General features: G+C 47.3%; 1 protein-coding gene across 1 annotated transcript in view; it reads left to right on the forward strand.

Annotated features, from left to right (window-relative positions):
* cfap70 (cilia and flagella associated protein 70) overlaps window positions 1-17,211 on the forward strand; it is a 134,467-nt gene that overhangs the window by 76,619 nt on the left and 40,637 nt on the right. Inside the window, exons 11-13 of the mRNA XM_060902388.1 lie at window positions 13,025-13,087; window positions 13,181-13,272; window positions 13,442-13,502. Coding sequence (XP_060758371.1) covers window positions 13,025-13,087; window positions 13,181-13,272; window positions 13,442-13,502 — 216 coding nt within the window. The remainder of the gene's footprint in view (window positions 1-13,024; window positions 13,088-13,180; window positions 13,273-13,441; window positions 13,503-17,211) is intronic.

Below are 17,211 nucleotides of genomic sequence, written 5' to 3' on the forward strand. Positions count from 1 at the left end.
ATCCTAGAATAACTGGGAACTCAGGTGAAGGAATCAGGTGCAGGGATATTTCTTCCTTGTGACCTTGAGACTGGAGGAAGACTGGAAAAGTAACTTGGGTGACTCTTCCATCACCTAACGCTTGGCCATCGAGGGCAGACACAGACAGTGGGACTTCAAGAGGTGCAGTCGGGACATTGATACTTTGGGCGAAGTGAATATCCATAAAGTTCCCAGCCGCCCCTGAGTCTAACAAAGCTTGACAAGAGTGGACAGACTCACCCCAGGAGATGGAGACCGGGATGTAGATTCCTTGGCCGGGGAGTCCGGGAGAGAGGGTAGGCCCCGTCACAACCCTCCCTCGGCTGGACGGGGCGGCCCTTTTCCCGAGAGTTCGGGACATGATGCTCGGAAGTGACCAGGCTTGCCACAGTAGATGCAGCACTTGTCCCTCCTTCTGCGCTCCCTCTCAGATGCGGAGAGGCGAGTACGACCCACTTGCATGGGTTCTGAACAGTCACTGGAGGAGGTAGACGGGCTACAGGTAGAGGTAGGGAGGCTGGGGGGCTCAGGACTTGGCGGCATTCTCTCATCCTGTTGTCCAGATGAGTAGAATGTGAGATGAGAGTTTTGAGGTCACTTGGGCATCCAATAGAGGCCAGGCCATCCTTGATGGGGTCAGACAGACCATGGTGGAAGGCTGACACCAGGGCAGTCTCGTTCCATCCACTTACTGCTGCGAGCATCCGGAACGAGATGGCGTAATCTGCGACGCTTCCTCCTTGCCGGATGGACATGAGCTTTCTGGCTGCGTTGGTACTGATGTCCACCTGGTCAAAGACCCGAAGCATCTCCTCAGTAAATAGTTCAAAATCAGAGCACTCGGGTCCCCGTCTCTGCCAGATAGCTGTTGCCCAAGCTCGTGCCTTACCAGCTAACAAGGTTATCACAAAGGCGATCTTGCGGCGATCCGTAGTGTAGGTGGTAGGCTGTAGCTCAAAGGTGAGTTGGCACTGGGTAAGGAGCTCCCGGCACTCACCATGCTTGCCGTCATACCTCTGTGGTGCAGGAAGGCTGGATTCGCAAGGTGAAGGAGACAGTGTGGTGGGAGGCACTGGAGCAGGAACAGGAGCTGGATCAGGATGAGGAGATGCAGGCAGAGGTGTCAGCTGTGCCAGGGTTTTCCCAATTTGCTGAAGCAGTTCCTCGTGGCGAGCAAGGGCCTCACGTTGGCTGGTGAGCGTTCGTCCATGAGCTTCCATGGTCGCTCCAAAGCGTGTCAAAGCTGCCATAATTCCCTGAAGGTTGGCCGGGTAGACAGTTGAAGCAGCCTCTGCTGAGTCGGTCATGACAGAGTCTTTCTGTTAGGGTTTTGCTGGGATTCGAACCTGGTTCGCTGGTGTGATAATCCAGCAAACCCCCACTAGGATGACTCAAATGCAGAGGCGTGAGGTGGAAGTAGAAAAAGTATCAAAAAGGTTTATTTACAATATTTACAAAAAATCCAAAAAGTATAATCCAAAACGCTCAGAAGATCTTAAGGGAAAAAAATTTAAAAAATCCAAAAGTTCAAAGTCAATACAAAAGCCAAAAAAACTAGAAAAGAAAAGGCAAAAATACCAAACGCTCAGAAGATACACAAAGTCAAAAAACAAAATCCACAAAGTCCAAAAGAAAGCAAAAAATACAAAGAACACAAGGATATGGACGAGGAAATCGGAACAGACGTAACTGGAGCTTAAACATAACAGCACAAAGACTCCGTGACAAGAGGACTGAACTCAGGGGGTATAAATACACAAACTAAATTGGAAACAGGTGACACTAATGAAAACAGACAATCGACACCAACCCAAAACACAGGACACAGTGGCGACCTCTAGAGGCCAAAACAAACATAGACAAAAAACAGGAAATAACAGCGGCCTCTAGAGGCCAAAACAGTCCCAGTCCTAACACTGAAAAAGGGTAGTGGAAAAGGGCCATAAGTTACACAAACACAGCAAAAGTAGTTCACTACATGAGAAGCTACTTTAAGTTGAACCAACTTCATGTGGTGATCAACATGAGAATATTTGCTTAATTTGAACCAACTTCATGCCAAGTCAATTCTATTGTGGTTATCAATATACCTGTTTGTTCGTTAAACCCAAGACAAAAGATTGTTGGAATGTATTTAATTTCTTTATTAGGACCTCCCTTAAGAAGGAAACATTTTCCAAGATGGCCAAACAATGCCTGGAGTAATAATATAGGCTAACTATAAACACAACTGGAGAGGTCAAGCCATCCAGTATATCAAAAATAATTTCACTGTGAAATAAAGCTTCTCTTAAAAGAAAAGGGCTTGCCTCATTTTTCAAAATATTGACTTGGTTTATAAATTAACCAGTTACTATACTATAACATAACTCATCTTGAAAGAAAAAGGCAACACAAAACATATTTGGTTAACAAATTAACCAGTTACTAAATTAATACAAACAGTACAATTGCAAAACAAACAAACAAACAAAGTCCTCTAAATAACATTTTCATCCCTCTTATATATTGGCTACTGTGTTAATTAACCCTGTTTGTATTTTGCATCCCTACCCCCACCATTGAACATTACTTTCATTCATTGCTGCATATGCTACACTAAAAAAAAAAAAATCAGATGTTATGTAGCCTTATTCAGTCATCATCTGAATGTGTTCTCGAATTTGTATTCAAGGTCTTGGATATTGAAAAAAGCTTCTTCTTGGGGTTGCAAAGCAGGCACCTAAATAAGTAACTTTTGTCTGTGGTCTCGCACAAGCTTATATATTTTTTGAGATGGCCAAGGCGACTGGGTACATGATTTCTCTTCTCCGTCTCCTTCTGCCATCATTCCATTAATTAAGCTAGTGTCAATTCCTATTCAACCATGCGGATCTTTGGTCTTCCTTTCTTCGTTCAGTTTATTAGATGATTCTGCACAATTTGTTACATTACTGCCATCTGGAGATGAGGATGTTTATGCTCACAACAATCCAATTGGACTTCCACGTCACGTCAAAGTCAGGGCTTTTCCAAACTAGCTACTTCGCCTTCCCCCTACTCACTTCCACTTGCTTTGCCCATAGCCTTACAATGCATCAATCGAGTGGAAGTGAGTAGGGGGAGGGCGAAGTAGTTACTTTCAGAAAGGGCTACAGAGTGCTTCAGCTGGCGACACACACAGCTGTGTGCATGTTTCGCTCTCCCATGCACTCAGGATTGTTTGTGTCGCGGGGATATTTTTTGGACTGCAAGTGGCTGCTCCACTGTGTTTTAGCATGGAAATGCCCAATAAAAAAGTAGCTTGTGTGGCTGTTACCATGCTACTTGATCAATAAGAGTTAAGCTACTAAAAAGCTATTTGATTCAGAAAATAGTGACATTACCACCAAGCTACTGAGAAATGTAGTTAAGTTACTAATGACACTACTTGTAGCGACACTATTGCCCAACACTGAATCCCGGACATGCTTTTTAAAGGTTTTTGTGGATCATGGCTATAGCAGTCAGATGAAACCAAGAAAATGTCAAGAAAATCCTACAGAAATTACTGTTCTTTATTTGTATTTAATCAGAATTGCTTAATTGATGACAGGTGTGGGATAATTAATTTTGTACGAGTTTGAATGTTATTGGTTAATTCTGAGCAAAGTCACGTGTCATTATAAAAGGGTGTGAAAACTTATGCAATCAAGCTATTATTTTTCATCATTTTTTTCATGTAAGTGCTTTTATATCACAAGACAAAACTGCTATTTTGACAAGGGAGTGTAGACTTCTTTAGATTAGATTAGATTAGATTAGATTAGATTAGATTAGATTAGATTAGATTAGATTAGATAAAACTTTATTGATCCCTTTGGGAGGGTTCCCTCAGGGAAATTAAGATTCCAGCAGCATCATTACAGATAAACAGAAAAAAGAAATAGAGAAAAAACTTCTAGATAAATTAAGTATTTACATTTATAAATATAAAAAGAATAAGATATGGGAGCGAGAGGAGGGAAAAAAGGGAAAAAGGGGGGGCAGCAGGAGAGATATTGCGCATTATATTGCACATTGTCCAGTATTGCTTATTGTTAGGCTAGGCTACTGCTCCTTCCCGTCCTCTGTCCTCCTGTTACCCCTCCTCCCCCCCAGAGAGGAGTTGTACAGTCTGATGGCGTGAGGGACAAAGGAGTTTTTGAGTTTGTTCGTCCTGCACTGGGGAAGGAACAGACTCCTCTGGTTGCTGATGACGGTGTGCAGAGGGTGACTGGCATCGTCCATGATGTCCAATAGTTTATCCATAGACCTCTTCTCTGCCACCATCACCAGAGAGTCCAGCTTTATGCCAACCACAGAGCCGGCCCACTTGATCAGTTTGTCCAGCCTGGATGTGTCCTTCTTGGATGTGCTGCCCCCCCAGCACACCACGGTGTAAAACAGGACCCTGGCGACCACAGACTGAGAGAACATCCACAGGAGTTTCCTGCAGATGTGAAAGGACTGCAGCCTCCTATGGAAGTATAGCCTGCTCTGTCCCTTCCTGTATAAGTGTTTAGTGTTGCAAGTCCAGTCCAGCTTGCTGTCCAGCCACAGCCCAAGGTACTTGTAGGAATCCACAGCCTCCACCTCGAATCCCTTGATCAGAACTGGTCATGACCTTGGTCTGGACCTGCCAAAGTCAATGACCAGCTCCTTGTTCTTCGAGGTGTTGAGCTGCAGATGGTTCCTGTTGCATCACACAGCAAAGTCCCTCACCAGGCTCCTATACTCTTCCTCTCTGTCGTCACTGATGCACCCAACGATGGCTGTGTCATCGGCAAACTTCTGAATGTGACACAGCTCCGAGTTGTAGTAGAAGTCCACAGTGTACAGGGTGAAGAGAAGAGGGGCCAGCATTGTGCCCTGGGGTGCTCCAGTGCTGCTAACCACAGTGTCAGACGTGATGTCCTTCAGCCTGACGTACTGCGGCCTGTCAGTGAGGTAGCTGGAGATCCACTGTATATGTTCTGAAATGTAAATCTTTAAAGCTGTAAATCTGGTGAGCATGACTTGAGTAATTATATCATATGGGTTTTTTTTTTTCTACTTACTGAAAGTTATTTGGATGAAGTGGCAACTCACAGCTGTGTCAGGCAGTGAAGTTTTGCTCAGTGGTTTTGTGGAGTGCAGTGGAGGGAGAGCTCAGCCAGCTGGGTGCATCGGTCAGGCAATGGCAGCGTGCTGGCAGGTTGTGGGTTTTTTGGCAATCGGCGTAGGCTCTTCCTGAAGGCAGGCAGGGAAGTCTGCATGTCGTCATCTCCGGTGCACTTTATGGCACAGGGGAAATGAGTCAGAGCAAGGTTCACATGGGCAGAATATGTTCTACACACACGTGCGTGCGCGCACGCAAGAGAGAGAGTCTTTTATACTCTCCTGATTCTGCTGGTGGGGAGAGAGCAGCGCCTCTTTAATTTACTGCAGCTGTGTGCATCCTGCCCCACCCCACAGCTGCACACTCTCCAGCTGTCCAAAACAATAGGGGTGTTGAACAGGAGCTGTCTCTTCAGCACCTGGAGAGCGGTGATGCATGGAGCGATCATCTTGGGTGGGGTGACGCAGGAGCCTCTACCAAAGTGCCCCCTTTAGACTAAAGGCTTTAGTGCTGAGCCTACCGCTGGTGACTTTTCTGCCCAGAGGCTGTATCTTGGGGAAAGGCCATCGGCGTGACGGCCCATTTGATGGTAAGAGCTTCCTTTTCCATGGCTGCATATCTTTGTTCAGCAGGGTACAACTTCCAGCTGATGCAGAGCATGGGATGTTCCTCTCTATCAGAAGACTTGGGAGAAGGGGGCGTCGTGGCTCAGGTGGCTAAGGCGCCATACCATAAATCCTGGGACCCGGGTTTGATTCCGACCCGAGGTCATTTCCCGATCCCTCCCCGTCTCTCTCTCCCACTCATTTCCTGTCCTGTCTCTACACTGTCCTATCCAATAAAGGTGAAAAAAGCCCCCAAAAAAATAAAAAAAAGAAGACTTGGGAGAACACAGTGCCCAGGCCCATTTCCAACACCTTGGTCTGCACAACAAAGGTTTGGCTGAAATCTGGGTTACACAGGATGTGGGAGCTGGTAAGGGCCATTTTCAGGGCCTAGAATGCCTGCTCAGCCTCTATGGTCCATTTTACCCAGTCAGGCTGCCCTTTCCTCCTCATGTCAGAGAGGGGTGACATGAGCTTAGACAAGAAGTTAAAAACAAATCTTTGGTAATATGAATGAATGAACCCTTTATTATCACTGTACCAGCAAAATTGACCATCAACCTGTCCTTACATACATACATACACATAATTGACAGAAGGGGAATAAACAGGACAGGAAGACAGGGATAAAAGAAAACACAGTAGTAACATGAGGAGAGGGGAGGAGAAAAAAAGCAACCCCCACACTATGCTCCTGGAGGAGTACAGTGTGGGAACATTAAAAAAAAACCTCAGCACATAAGCACAAAATAACACAAGTACACTTTACAACATGAAAACTCGGGACTCGGGGGGGGGGGAGAGGAGGGCTGATCAGGGGTGGAGGGTAAAAAAAAGGAGGGGAGGGGAGGAGGTAGCGGTAACCCAGCGCAGCAAGCAGCTGTCCACTCCTGCAGCCATGATGGCGCTGGTCATGCACCCGCCTGTCGCGCTGGGGGTGAAGCAGCGACTGCGGGAAGAGGGGAGAGGAATACGAGAGAGTCTAACCAGTGTTCTCCAGGGGAATTGTTGTCCCAGCAACAGCCTTGACCAAAGCCAGTGCTGGCTAAGGGAGCCAAAAATACACGTAGATAAGATTGGAATTTGTTTGGTCTTGGCGAGCAGACGCATTCTTTTGCATGCCTACTCCATATGTCCACTTTGTCCATTTTGGTCTCCAAAACAATCTAATTTCCATTGCAAAGCCGAAAGCTTCTCCATGATGTTATCCACGTTGCGGTTCAAGTTCTGAATAAGGTGAACAAGGAGAAACGGTGACAGTCTGAGTGCCGACAGCTCTGCCCACCGCTTCAATCATGTTGGGCAGCTTTATGGGGCTTTGAACAGCTGTCACCGTTTTCTGATTTCCTTGATAAACCAGGGCAATGCCTAATCCAATCAGCAAAAGTCCTGTAATCATGGTTCCGAATAGGTACAGTAGATGTCTTCAATGTCCTCCACAGAAAGAACCGCCAGGCACACGACCCGCCACCGCTCCCACACATCCATCATGTAGCCGGCTGTGAACGTTCCAGCAGGACAGGCTGGTTCCCCCAAACCCAGGCTTCTCGTCGAGAAGATTGTGTCAATTGCATGAAGAGACCAGTTTATCAATTCCATGGTTTTTAGTTCGGAGAGCAGTGCAGAGAGAGTCTCTCAAAAATATAGACACTAGACAGACAAGACAGCAGAAGCAGGAAAGATAAGGGAGAGGGAGAGAATGCGACTGCCTTCCGCAAGAGCACAGAGAAGATCTATATCTAGCCAACCCCCAAAAGGCACCTACCTGTTTTCTTGGGGGTCGGTGGTGAGTACCTGCTCACTGCCTCAACCTTACTCTCCAAGGGCCTGAGCAATCCCCTTCTGATGTGATACCCCAGGTACTGTGCCTCGGTCAGCCCCAGATAGCAATTATGGGCATTTGCGGTCAACCCAGCATTCCGGAAGTCATCTAGCACCTCTCTGAGCTTATGGAGATGCTTGGCCCAGGTGGAGGAATGGATGATGACTTCATTGAGGTACACAGTGGCGTACTGGTGGTGGGGATGTAGGATGATGTCCATCAGTTGCTAGAGCCCTATGGAGGCCAAACAGGAGAAGCCTATACTGCCAGAGCCCTGAAGCTGTCGAAGGCAGTTTTTGGATAAGGCTTGGGCGTGAGGGCTATCTGCCAGTATCCTTTCATCAGGCCAAGGGTTGAAATGAAGCATGCCCTCCCAAGGTGCTCCACAAGGTCATCCACCCAGGGAAGAGGATAACTGTTAAACTCCATAGACTGGTTGAGCCTCCAGAAGTCATATCCAGAGGTTGCCGTCTGGTTTGGAGACTGTAACAATGGGTTTAGACCAGGGACTGACATTCCTCTATTATCCCATGTCATGACCTAAAGGCAATAGGAGTAGACTAGACCCAAAAGCAGACTCCCATGCACTTGGAGAGAAGAGGGCAGGTCTTTTAATCCTAATCATGGAGGGCTGGAGGGGAGGAGCAGCCAACAGGAGAAATGCAGGAAAAGGTAACTGGAGAGACACGACCAGCCGTCAGACGAACGTGGAAGGGGGGAAAAGGAAAAACATGACGGAGTCCAGAAATGTAGCCTCGCAGCGGGAAAAGAGCTCTTAGTACAAAAACAAAGTCCAAAAGTTCCAAGTGCTTCTGTGTCAGAAGAAATGCACCCACAGCCTCAAAACAAGAGGTAAAGTTATCCACTGAAAGAGCAAAGTAACTCTGCAGTGCACAACAAAGTAACAAAATAATTCGATACCAAAAACAGGAGGAAAAAAGGCAAAAAAACATATCCTGAGGCAAAGACAATCCCATGCTGAATGAATATCCAACTGGCATAATATAGAGCTGTGGATGAGCTGATGAGAGACAGGTGCGCTGGCCGCAGCATGGGGAAGGCTCGGGAAAACCAGGGAATGTAGTAAAAGTTTGGATCAGGACCTAGATGTTCCCGGCTGGCTCGTGACATCCCATTGCATAGCATTCAGCCGATTCCTCTTTGACTGCCTACTGGCAGGCCTCTGGGACATGGTATGGGCATTGTTTGATGACCACTCCGGGGGGGTCTTGATGTCATGGAGTGCCAGGTGGGTCTACCATGGTGCTACTGAGAATACATCCCTGAATTGATCCACCAACTCCCTGAACTCCTGCCACTGGGGGTGTGTGAGGTCTTTACCAAGGTGCACTCTACTGGTTCTGTGGGGATGGAGGAATATGCTGAGACCACAGAAACTGGTTCAATCCAGTGTTTTAAAAGATTGATATGGTATGTTTGTGTGTCCTTGTACTTACTGGGCTGTTGCAGGTTCATGGCCCCTGCTCACTCCATGATGGTGAAGGGTCCCTGCCACCTTCCCAGGAATTTATGGTTTGGCGATGGGACCAGCAACAGCACCCAGTAACTCAGTTGGAACTTGCTGGGCCGGGCTGGCCAGTCATAGACCCAGTTCTGGGTAGTTTGAGCTTCCGTCATCTTTTGCCTGGCAATGGGGGTTATTTTATTAATTCGGTCTTGCATCTCTTGTACATATTCTATCACCATTAGGAAGGGGGAGGGCTTCTCCTGTGAGGCCTCAAGGGCCACAGTGAGTAGACCTCTGTGCCTCCTCTCAAAGAGAAACTCAAAGGGGGTAAGCCAGGTAGAGAGCTTGAGGAGTTTCTCTTATTGTGAAAATGACATAGGGGAGCAGGAGGTCTCAAGTTTGGCAGTCGTTTTTGACCAGCCTCTGAAGCATCCTCTTCAGTGTTTGGTTGAAGTGCTTGATGAGCCCATCGGTCCGTGGGTGATATACCAATGTCCAGAGCTGCTTCACCTGCAACAACCGACACTCATCAAGTTTTAAGACAAAAGGCATATCTTGGTCTGTGAGGAGGCCTTTAGGGAGCCTGATGCAGGAGAAGAGCTGGACCAGTTCTCTCGTGATGTTCTTGGAGGTAGCTTTCCTGAGGGAGATGACCTTGTTGTATCGGGTGGTGAAGTCTACAATTACCAGAATGTACTCATGACCCTGTCCTGACTTGGGAGAGTGGACCTACCAGGTACATCTCTACTCTCTTGAAAGATGATGGGAAGGGTACTGAGTGGTATGGGAGCTGGCTTCATTGAGAAAGTGCACTAGCACTGAAGGCATCACTGGCAGAAATTCTGAACTTTGGCTTCTAGTGAAAGTGATCCCTCAGTTTTTCAAGGGTGTTGCGGGCTCCCAAATGGCCCCAGAGGGGATGTGAGTGGGCCAGGTACATAACCATGTCAATCTTGCTGCAGGGAACCACAAGCAGGTCACACGGTTGGTAGTAGAGAAGCCCTTCTTGAATCCACATGGTAGTAGAGAAGCCCTCTTTGAATGAGGAAATATGCTGGTGGAACAGGGTGCCCCGGCTGCTGGTCCTTGCCTTCCATCAGGCACGCCTACCCCCAACAGTGTTTTAGGCAGTTGTCCTGCTTCTGGTCCTGACTGAAATTCTTCTTGTGAGTGACCTGTGGGAACATGAGAGAGATAGGGCTAGTCACGTGTGTGTGGGGGGTGCCTCACCTTTAGCTGTGGCATCCATACTGTCCTCTGACTCATTGGTGAGTAGTGCCCTCTAAGCCACACAGCAGTGGCATTTAAGTCTTTGGCCCAGCCTGGAGTGCACTTCTCCTCTACATGGAGTCTGCAGTTCAGTGGAGAACCCAGGCCAGTCTTTTCCTATGAGGAGAGGGACAGGTAAGTCGGAAATCACATCCGCTAGATGCTCCCACTCACCTTGGCAATCTCTAACCCGCACCCTGGTAGCAGTTATCTCTCTCACATCTCCGTGCATGCAGGTGACTGTGACTGTACTACATGGGGTTAAGGGTATTGGGAGTGCTGAGGGCCAGGCGAGGGTGATGGTTTGGAGATGTATGGACCACACAGCTGGCTAGCCATGCTTTCCTGGTTGGGTCTTGGGGCTCTGGTTTAGGGTCAGTGGGTATAGGCTTATCTGGCTGACTAGGGCTAGGTTGTCAGCCCCTTGAGTTCTGTCATGGGGCGTCAAGCCAGGCCAGCTGCAGGGGATATTGTCTCATTTCTGGGGGGCTTTTCTGTGTAGCAGGGTGACTGATCTCCAGTGTCATGAGGGCACACTCCAGAGCCTCCATTATCACAGCTGGGGTGGTTGGTGCGCTCATAACCACAGCCCAAGGATCTTCAGGGGGCAGTCCACGCAGGAAGCGATCCATGGCCACCTGCTCCTTGACTTGGGTGGCAGAGAGAAGGTCTGGCTGGAACCAGTGCTTTGTGGTGCAGAGCAGGGTGTAGCCTGCCCTCCGGCCACGCACTCTCCAGCTGTCCAAAACAATAGGGATGCTGAACGGGAACACACTCTTCAGTACTGGGAGAGTGGCCACATGAGGAGTGATCATCATCTTAGGTGGGGTGAAGCAGAAGCCCCTGCCACAATGACTAATTGGTTTTAACAGGGAGGAATAAAATGTAATTGGGTATGCTGTTGAAAATTATCAACACACATTTTATAACACAGCAATTTGCCAACAATAACATTTTAATTAATTAAAGAGTGGCTAGGCATACTTTTTAATCCATTTATATTAGTTAGTTCCTGTTATCACGGACATTATAACTGTTATCAGTTGCTCCTTCACTTTCTTTTAAAGTTAATTTTAAAAAATGCAGCTTGTTCCAGTGAAACTGCAAAGTCTTCCTTCATGACCACATTCCTTTGGCAGTAAAATTAAAAGAATTTTAACTGTTAACTGTTACTTTGACTGTTAAGCACTGACACTGGAGTCTCCTTCCATAAATTTTAATTAAACAAATTAACAAACAAATGAGGGCGGCACGGTGGTGTAGTGGTTAGCGCTGTCGCCTCACAGCAAGAAGGTCCGGGTTCGTGCCCCGTGGCCGGCGAGGGCCTTCCTGTGCGGAGTTTGCATGTTCTCCCCATGTCTGCGTGGGTTTCCTCTGGGTGCTCCGGTTTCCCCCCACAGTCTAAATATATGCAGGTTAGGTTAACTGGTGACTCTAAATTGACCATGAGTGTGAATGGTTGTCTGTGTCTATGTGTCGGCCCTGATGACCTGGCGACTTGTCCAGGGTGTACCCTGCCTTTCGCCCGTAGTCAGCTGGGATAGGCTCCAGCTTGCCTGCAACCCTGCAGAACAGGATAAAGTGGCTAGAGATAATGAGATGAGACAAACAAATAAAAGCTTCACCATATTGATGATGATCCATTTTTCTAGTTAAATAACAACATAAGCTTTAGATTGTGTCCTTTTGTATAAGTTGTAGTTGTTGAAACAATAACATATTGGACTGAGTGCATTAATATACACCTCTGACTTCAGTTACAGCTTGCACTAGTGTTACAGCTACTGTTATATTCTGACCAAACAGAATTAAGAATTCCACAGGACTGTGGTATAAATATAATTGTATGTAATTAAGTACGTAATTATTACTCACTGGTAAACAAATAGCCCATTTATTATTAAACGTGGATTACTTTACTGCGTCTGTATTTACATAGAATTACTTTAAATCCCAGGACTTTGTAGCCGCTTTTCAGCATGACCTTTAACCCTAAACTGCTGGGTTGTATATACTTAGACTGTATTTTGTATCAGTGTTGCTTCAAACACCCACCACTCTGTAACACAGAAGTGGCACTATAATTGTGCTAGTTTACAAGTTACAAACATTTGCTTATGGATCAGGTTATATCGTACTACTGTGCAGGGTAGTATAGCAAGCAGGACCCTGTCATACTGCATGTTGTCCATGTGCTACTGGCTGTCCCAACAGCCATCTCTTCCAGCTCTGTTTTAAACACTCCTGCTAATTATTGACCATCTGTTACTCACCATTACTTCTATTGTCTCTCAGCAGTGCTTTGTACATACAGTATAACTATTTGCGTTGTTGTTGTTGTTGTTTTTAAGTATTGTACATATTGTTGCATACACATGCAGTTCTAAGCCCCCTGGTCAAAGCTTCATGTTTTTTCTAGTTGTAGTACCCTAGATATTGTTTTGGTATTTCCTGGTTCTAACCTCTTCTTGCTTGTTTGGATGGTGAATTTATCTGGTATTAGGTTGTCTGCTTGTGCTCTATCCTGTGCTATGGACTGCTAGTACAGTTTTCAGATCATACCATACACCTTAAAATTACATCCAACTGCCTTTGACAGATATTTATTCTGATTTTGACAGAAAAATACTTGCTTAATTTAATGGTGTCCAGCAAACAGTAAACATCTGTTAAAAGAGCAAATGGTAATTGGAAAGAAATTACGCTATAGCAAAGTTGTAATTGAGAGCCTGTCATTAAAGGTAAAACCAGCCCAGGCAGAGGGTGTGACGGACAATGAGCTGCAAGTGGATCCTGAAGCTCAGGTTGGTCTATTTGATGAAAAAGAATCAATATAAATCCTGAACCTTTGAGTCTGTTGGATATTTTTGTGAAGCTAACTGGAAATGTATTGACAGATGTATGCAGAGTCGAGATCATACATTATTATTGAAATTGCCTTGGAAAAACCATTGATTCCAAAAAGACAGCCAGAAGAGCTTGCAAGACGGTAAAAGGAAATCTATTAAATTGCATTAAAAATATAGGATATATAAGATATTTTGTGGTTATATTTGGTGTATATAATATTATAGTGTATCTAATATTGTGTGTTTTGAGGGCATTGAGAGATTTTATACATTTTATTGAATGTTTTTGTGAACCTGTTTGTGCTGTAGAGTGAGAGAGCTGATTCCTCCCAGGCCTCTGCAACCCCGATATTCAGCAGGAGCAGAGAGAGTGAGATAGAAGCAACACACACACACACACACACACACACACACACACACACACACACACACACACACACACACCTCCTCATAAAACTCATATATTTTGACTTCAAACCATGCTCTGTCCATTTGTCTGTGTCACCCTCCTGTGGAAAGTTGACTGAATAAGTTGTGCCATATACTACTCTGACTCTCTTTAAAAGAACAGTTTGTCGGGGGCATTGTGGCTCAGGTGGATAAGGCACTATACCATAAATCTGGGGACCCGGGTTTGATTTTGACCCGAGGTCATTTCCCAATCCCTCCGCGTCTCTCTCTCCTGCTCATTTCCTGTCTCTACACTGTCTTATCCAATAAAGGTGAAAAAAGCCCAAAAAAAATCTTTAAAAAAAAAGGAACAGTTTGTCTTTGACAAACAACTGTTTTTGTTCAGTGTTTGAATGAAATAATAATATCTCTGTAATAGTAAAGTTCAGTCTCACATTTTTTATTTATACTACGCTATTTCTCCATGATTCTGTGGCATGTATGCCTGACAAGCCTCATGAACTATACATGACCTCTGTGTTCATCAGTCCTAATGAAAGAGATGTAGCCTTTTTGCCCATTAGTGTTAATGAATGATGCTTGGCCTGTGTCTCTATCTCTATCAGTCTTAATGAATGAGGTGTGGCCTGTGTTCCTGTCACTCCCAGTAAAGGTGTTATGGCCTGTGAGCCAGTCATTCCCAATAGAGTAGCATGGCTTGTGTGACGTTCAGACCCAGTGAAGGTGTGGCCTGTTTAAGATATTACATTGAAACAGTTTTTAAAATATTTGTACGTATTTATATACAACCCCAAATCAGAAACAGTTGGGACGGTCTGGAAAATATCATATGCAAATAAAAAAGAAAGCAGGGCTTTTTAAATTTACTTTGACTTGTATTTCATTGCAGACAGCATGAACCCAAGATATTTCATGTTTTGTCTGGTCAGCTTCATTTCATTTGTTAATGTACATCCATTCCTGCATTTCAGGCCTGCAACACATTCCAATAAAAGTTAGGACGGGGGCAATTTAGGGCTAGTAATGAGGTAAAACAATTAAATGATGTGGTTTGAAACGTCTCGTCTTGTCTTCTTCCGCTTTATCCGGGACCGGGTCGCGGAGGCAGCAGTCTAAGCATGGAAGCCCAAACTTCCCTCTCCCCAGACACCTCGGTCAGCTCCTCGGGAAGAACACCGAGGCGTTCCCAGGCCAGCTGAGAGACATAGTCCCTCCAGCGTGTCCTGGGTCTTCCCCGGGGCCTCCTCCCAGGGGGACATGCCTGGAACACCTCCCCAGGGAGGCGTCCAGGAGGCATCCGAAAAAGATGCCCGAGCCACCTCAGCTGGTTCCTCTCGATGTGGAGGAGCAGCGGCTCTACTCTGAGCTCCTCCCGAGTGACTGTGCTTCTCACCCTATCTCTAAGGGAGCGCCCAGCCACCCTACGAAGGAAACTCATTTTGGCCGCTTGTATCCGCGATCTTGTTCTTTCGGTCATTACTCAAAGCTCATGACCATAGGTGAGAATCGGAACATAGATCGACCGGTAAATTGAGAGCTTCGCCTTTTGGCTCACCACGACAGACCGGTAAAGCAACCGCATCACTGCGGAGGCTGCACCGATCCGCCTGTCAATCTCACGCTCCATGCTTCCCTCACTCGTGAACAAGATCCTGAGATACTTAAACTCTTCCACTTGAGGCAGGACTTCTCCACCAACCTGGAGAGGGCAAGCCACCCTTTTCCGGTCGAGAACCATGGCCTCGGACTTGGAGGTGCTGATTCTCATCCCAGCCACTTCACACTCGACTGCAAACCGCCCCAGTGCATGCTGAAGGTCCTGGTTTGAAGAAGCCAACAGGACAACATCATCCGCAAAAAGCAGAGATGAAATCCTGTGGTTCCCAAACAGGATTCCTTCCGGCCCCTGGCTGCGCCTAGAAATTCTGTCCATAAAAATTATGAACAGAACCGGTGACAAAGGGCAGCCCTGCTGGAGTCCAACATGCACTGGGAACAGGTCTGACTTACTGCCGGCAATGCGAACCAGACTCCTGCTCCGTTTGTACAGGGACCGGACAGCCCTTAGCAAAGAGCCCCGAACCCCATACTCCCGAAGCACCCCCCACAGAATACCACGGGGGACACGGTCGAATGCCTTCTCCAGATCCACAAAGCACATGTGGACTGGTTGGGCAAACTCCCATGAACCCTCGAGCATCCTATGAAGGGTATAGAGCTGGTCCAGTGTTCCGCGACCAGGACGAAAACCGCATTGTTTCTCCTGGATCCGAGGTTCGACTATTGGTCGAATTCTCCTCTCCAGTACCCTAGAGTAAACTTTCCCCGGGAGGCTGAGAAGTGTGATTCCCCTATAATTGGAGCACACTCTCCGGTCCCCTTTCTTAAAAAGAGGGACCACCACCCCAGTCTGCCACTCCAGAGGCACTGTCCCCGACCACCACGCGATGTTGCAGAGGCATGTCAACCAAGACAGCCCCGCAACATCCAGAGACTTGAGATACTCAGGGCGGATCTCATCCACCCCTGGTGCCTTGCCACCGAGGAGCTTGCAAACCACCTCAGTGACTTTGGCTTGGGTAATGGACGAGTCCACCTCTGAGTCATCAGCCTCAGTCTCCTCAATGGAAGACGTGACGGTGGGATTGAGGAGATCCTCAAAGTATTCCGACAATGTCCCCAGTCGAGGTCAACAGCTCCCCACCCGCACTGTAAACAGTGTTGGCAGAGTACTGCTTCCCCCTCCTGAGGCACTGGACGGTTTGCCAGAATTTCTTCGAGGCCGACCGATAGTCCTTCTCCATGGCCTCCCCGAACTCCTCCCAGTTCCGAGTTTTTGCCTCCGCAACTGCCCGAGCTGCAGCACGCCTGGCCTGCCGATACCCATCAGCTGCCTCAGGGGTCCTGGAGGTCAACATGGCCTGATAGGACTCCTTCTTCAGCTTGACGGCATCCCTTACTTCCGGTGTCCACCACCGGGTTCGGGGATTGCCACCACGACAGGCACCGGAGACCTTGCGGCCACAGCTCCGAACAGCTGCATCCACAATGGAGGTAGAGAACATGGTCCACTCAGACTCAATGTCCCCCGCCTCCCTCAGAAGCTGGGAAAAGCTCTCCTGGAGGTGGGAGTTAAAGACCTCCCCAACAGAGTGCTCGGCCAGACATTCCCAGCAGACCCTCACCATACGTTTGGGCCTGCCAGGTCTGTCCAGCTTCCTCCTCCGCCAGCGGATCCAACTCACCACCAGGTGGTGATCAGTTGACAGCTCAGCCCCTCTCTTCACCTGAGTGTCCAAGACAGGGCCGGAGATCAGATGAAACGACAACAAAGTCTATCATCGACCTCCGACCTAAGGTGTCCTGGTGCCACGTGCACTTATGGACATCCCTATGCTCGAACATGGTGTTCGTTATGGACAAACCGTGACTAGCACAGAAGTCCAATAACAAAACACCACTCGGGTTCAGATCGGGGAGGCCGTTCCTCCCAACCACGCCCCTCCAGGTGTCACTGTCATCGCCCACGTGAGCATTGAAGTCCCCCAGTAACACAATGGAGTCCCCAGTCTGAGCACCCCTCAGTACCTCTCCCAGGGACTCCAAGAAGGCCGGATACTCTATACTGCTATTCGGCCCGTAGGCACAAACAACAGCAAGAGCCCTCT

Source organism: Neoarius graeffei, chromosome 20 (assembly GCF_027579695.1).
Source record: "Neoarius graeffei isolate fNeoGra1 chromosome 20, fNeoGra1.pri, whole genome shotgun sequence".
Lineage (NCBI taxonomy): Eukaryota > Metazoa > Chordata > Actinopteri > Siluriformes > Ariidae > Neoarius > Neoarius graeffei.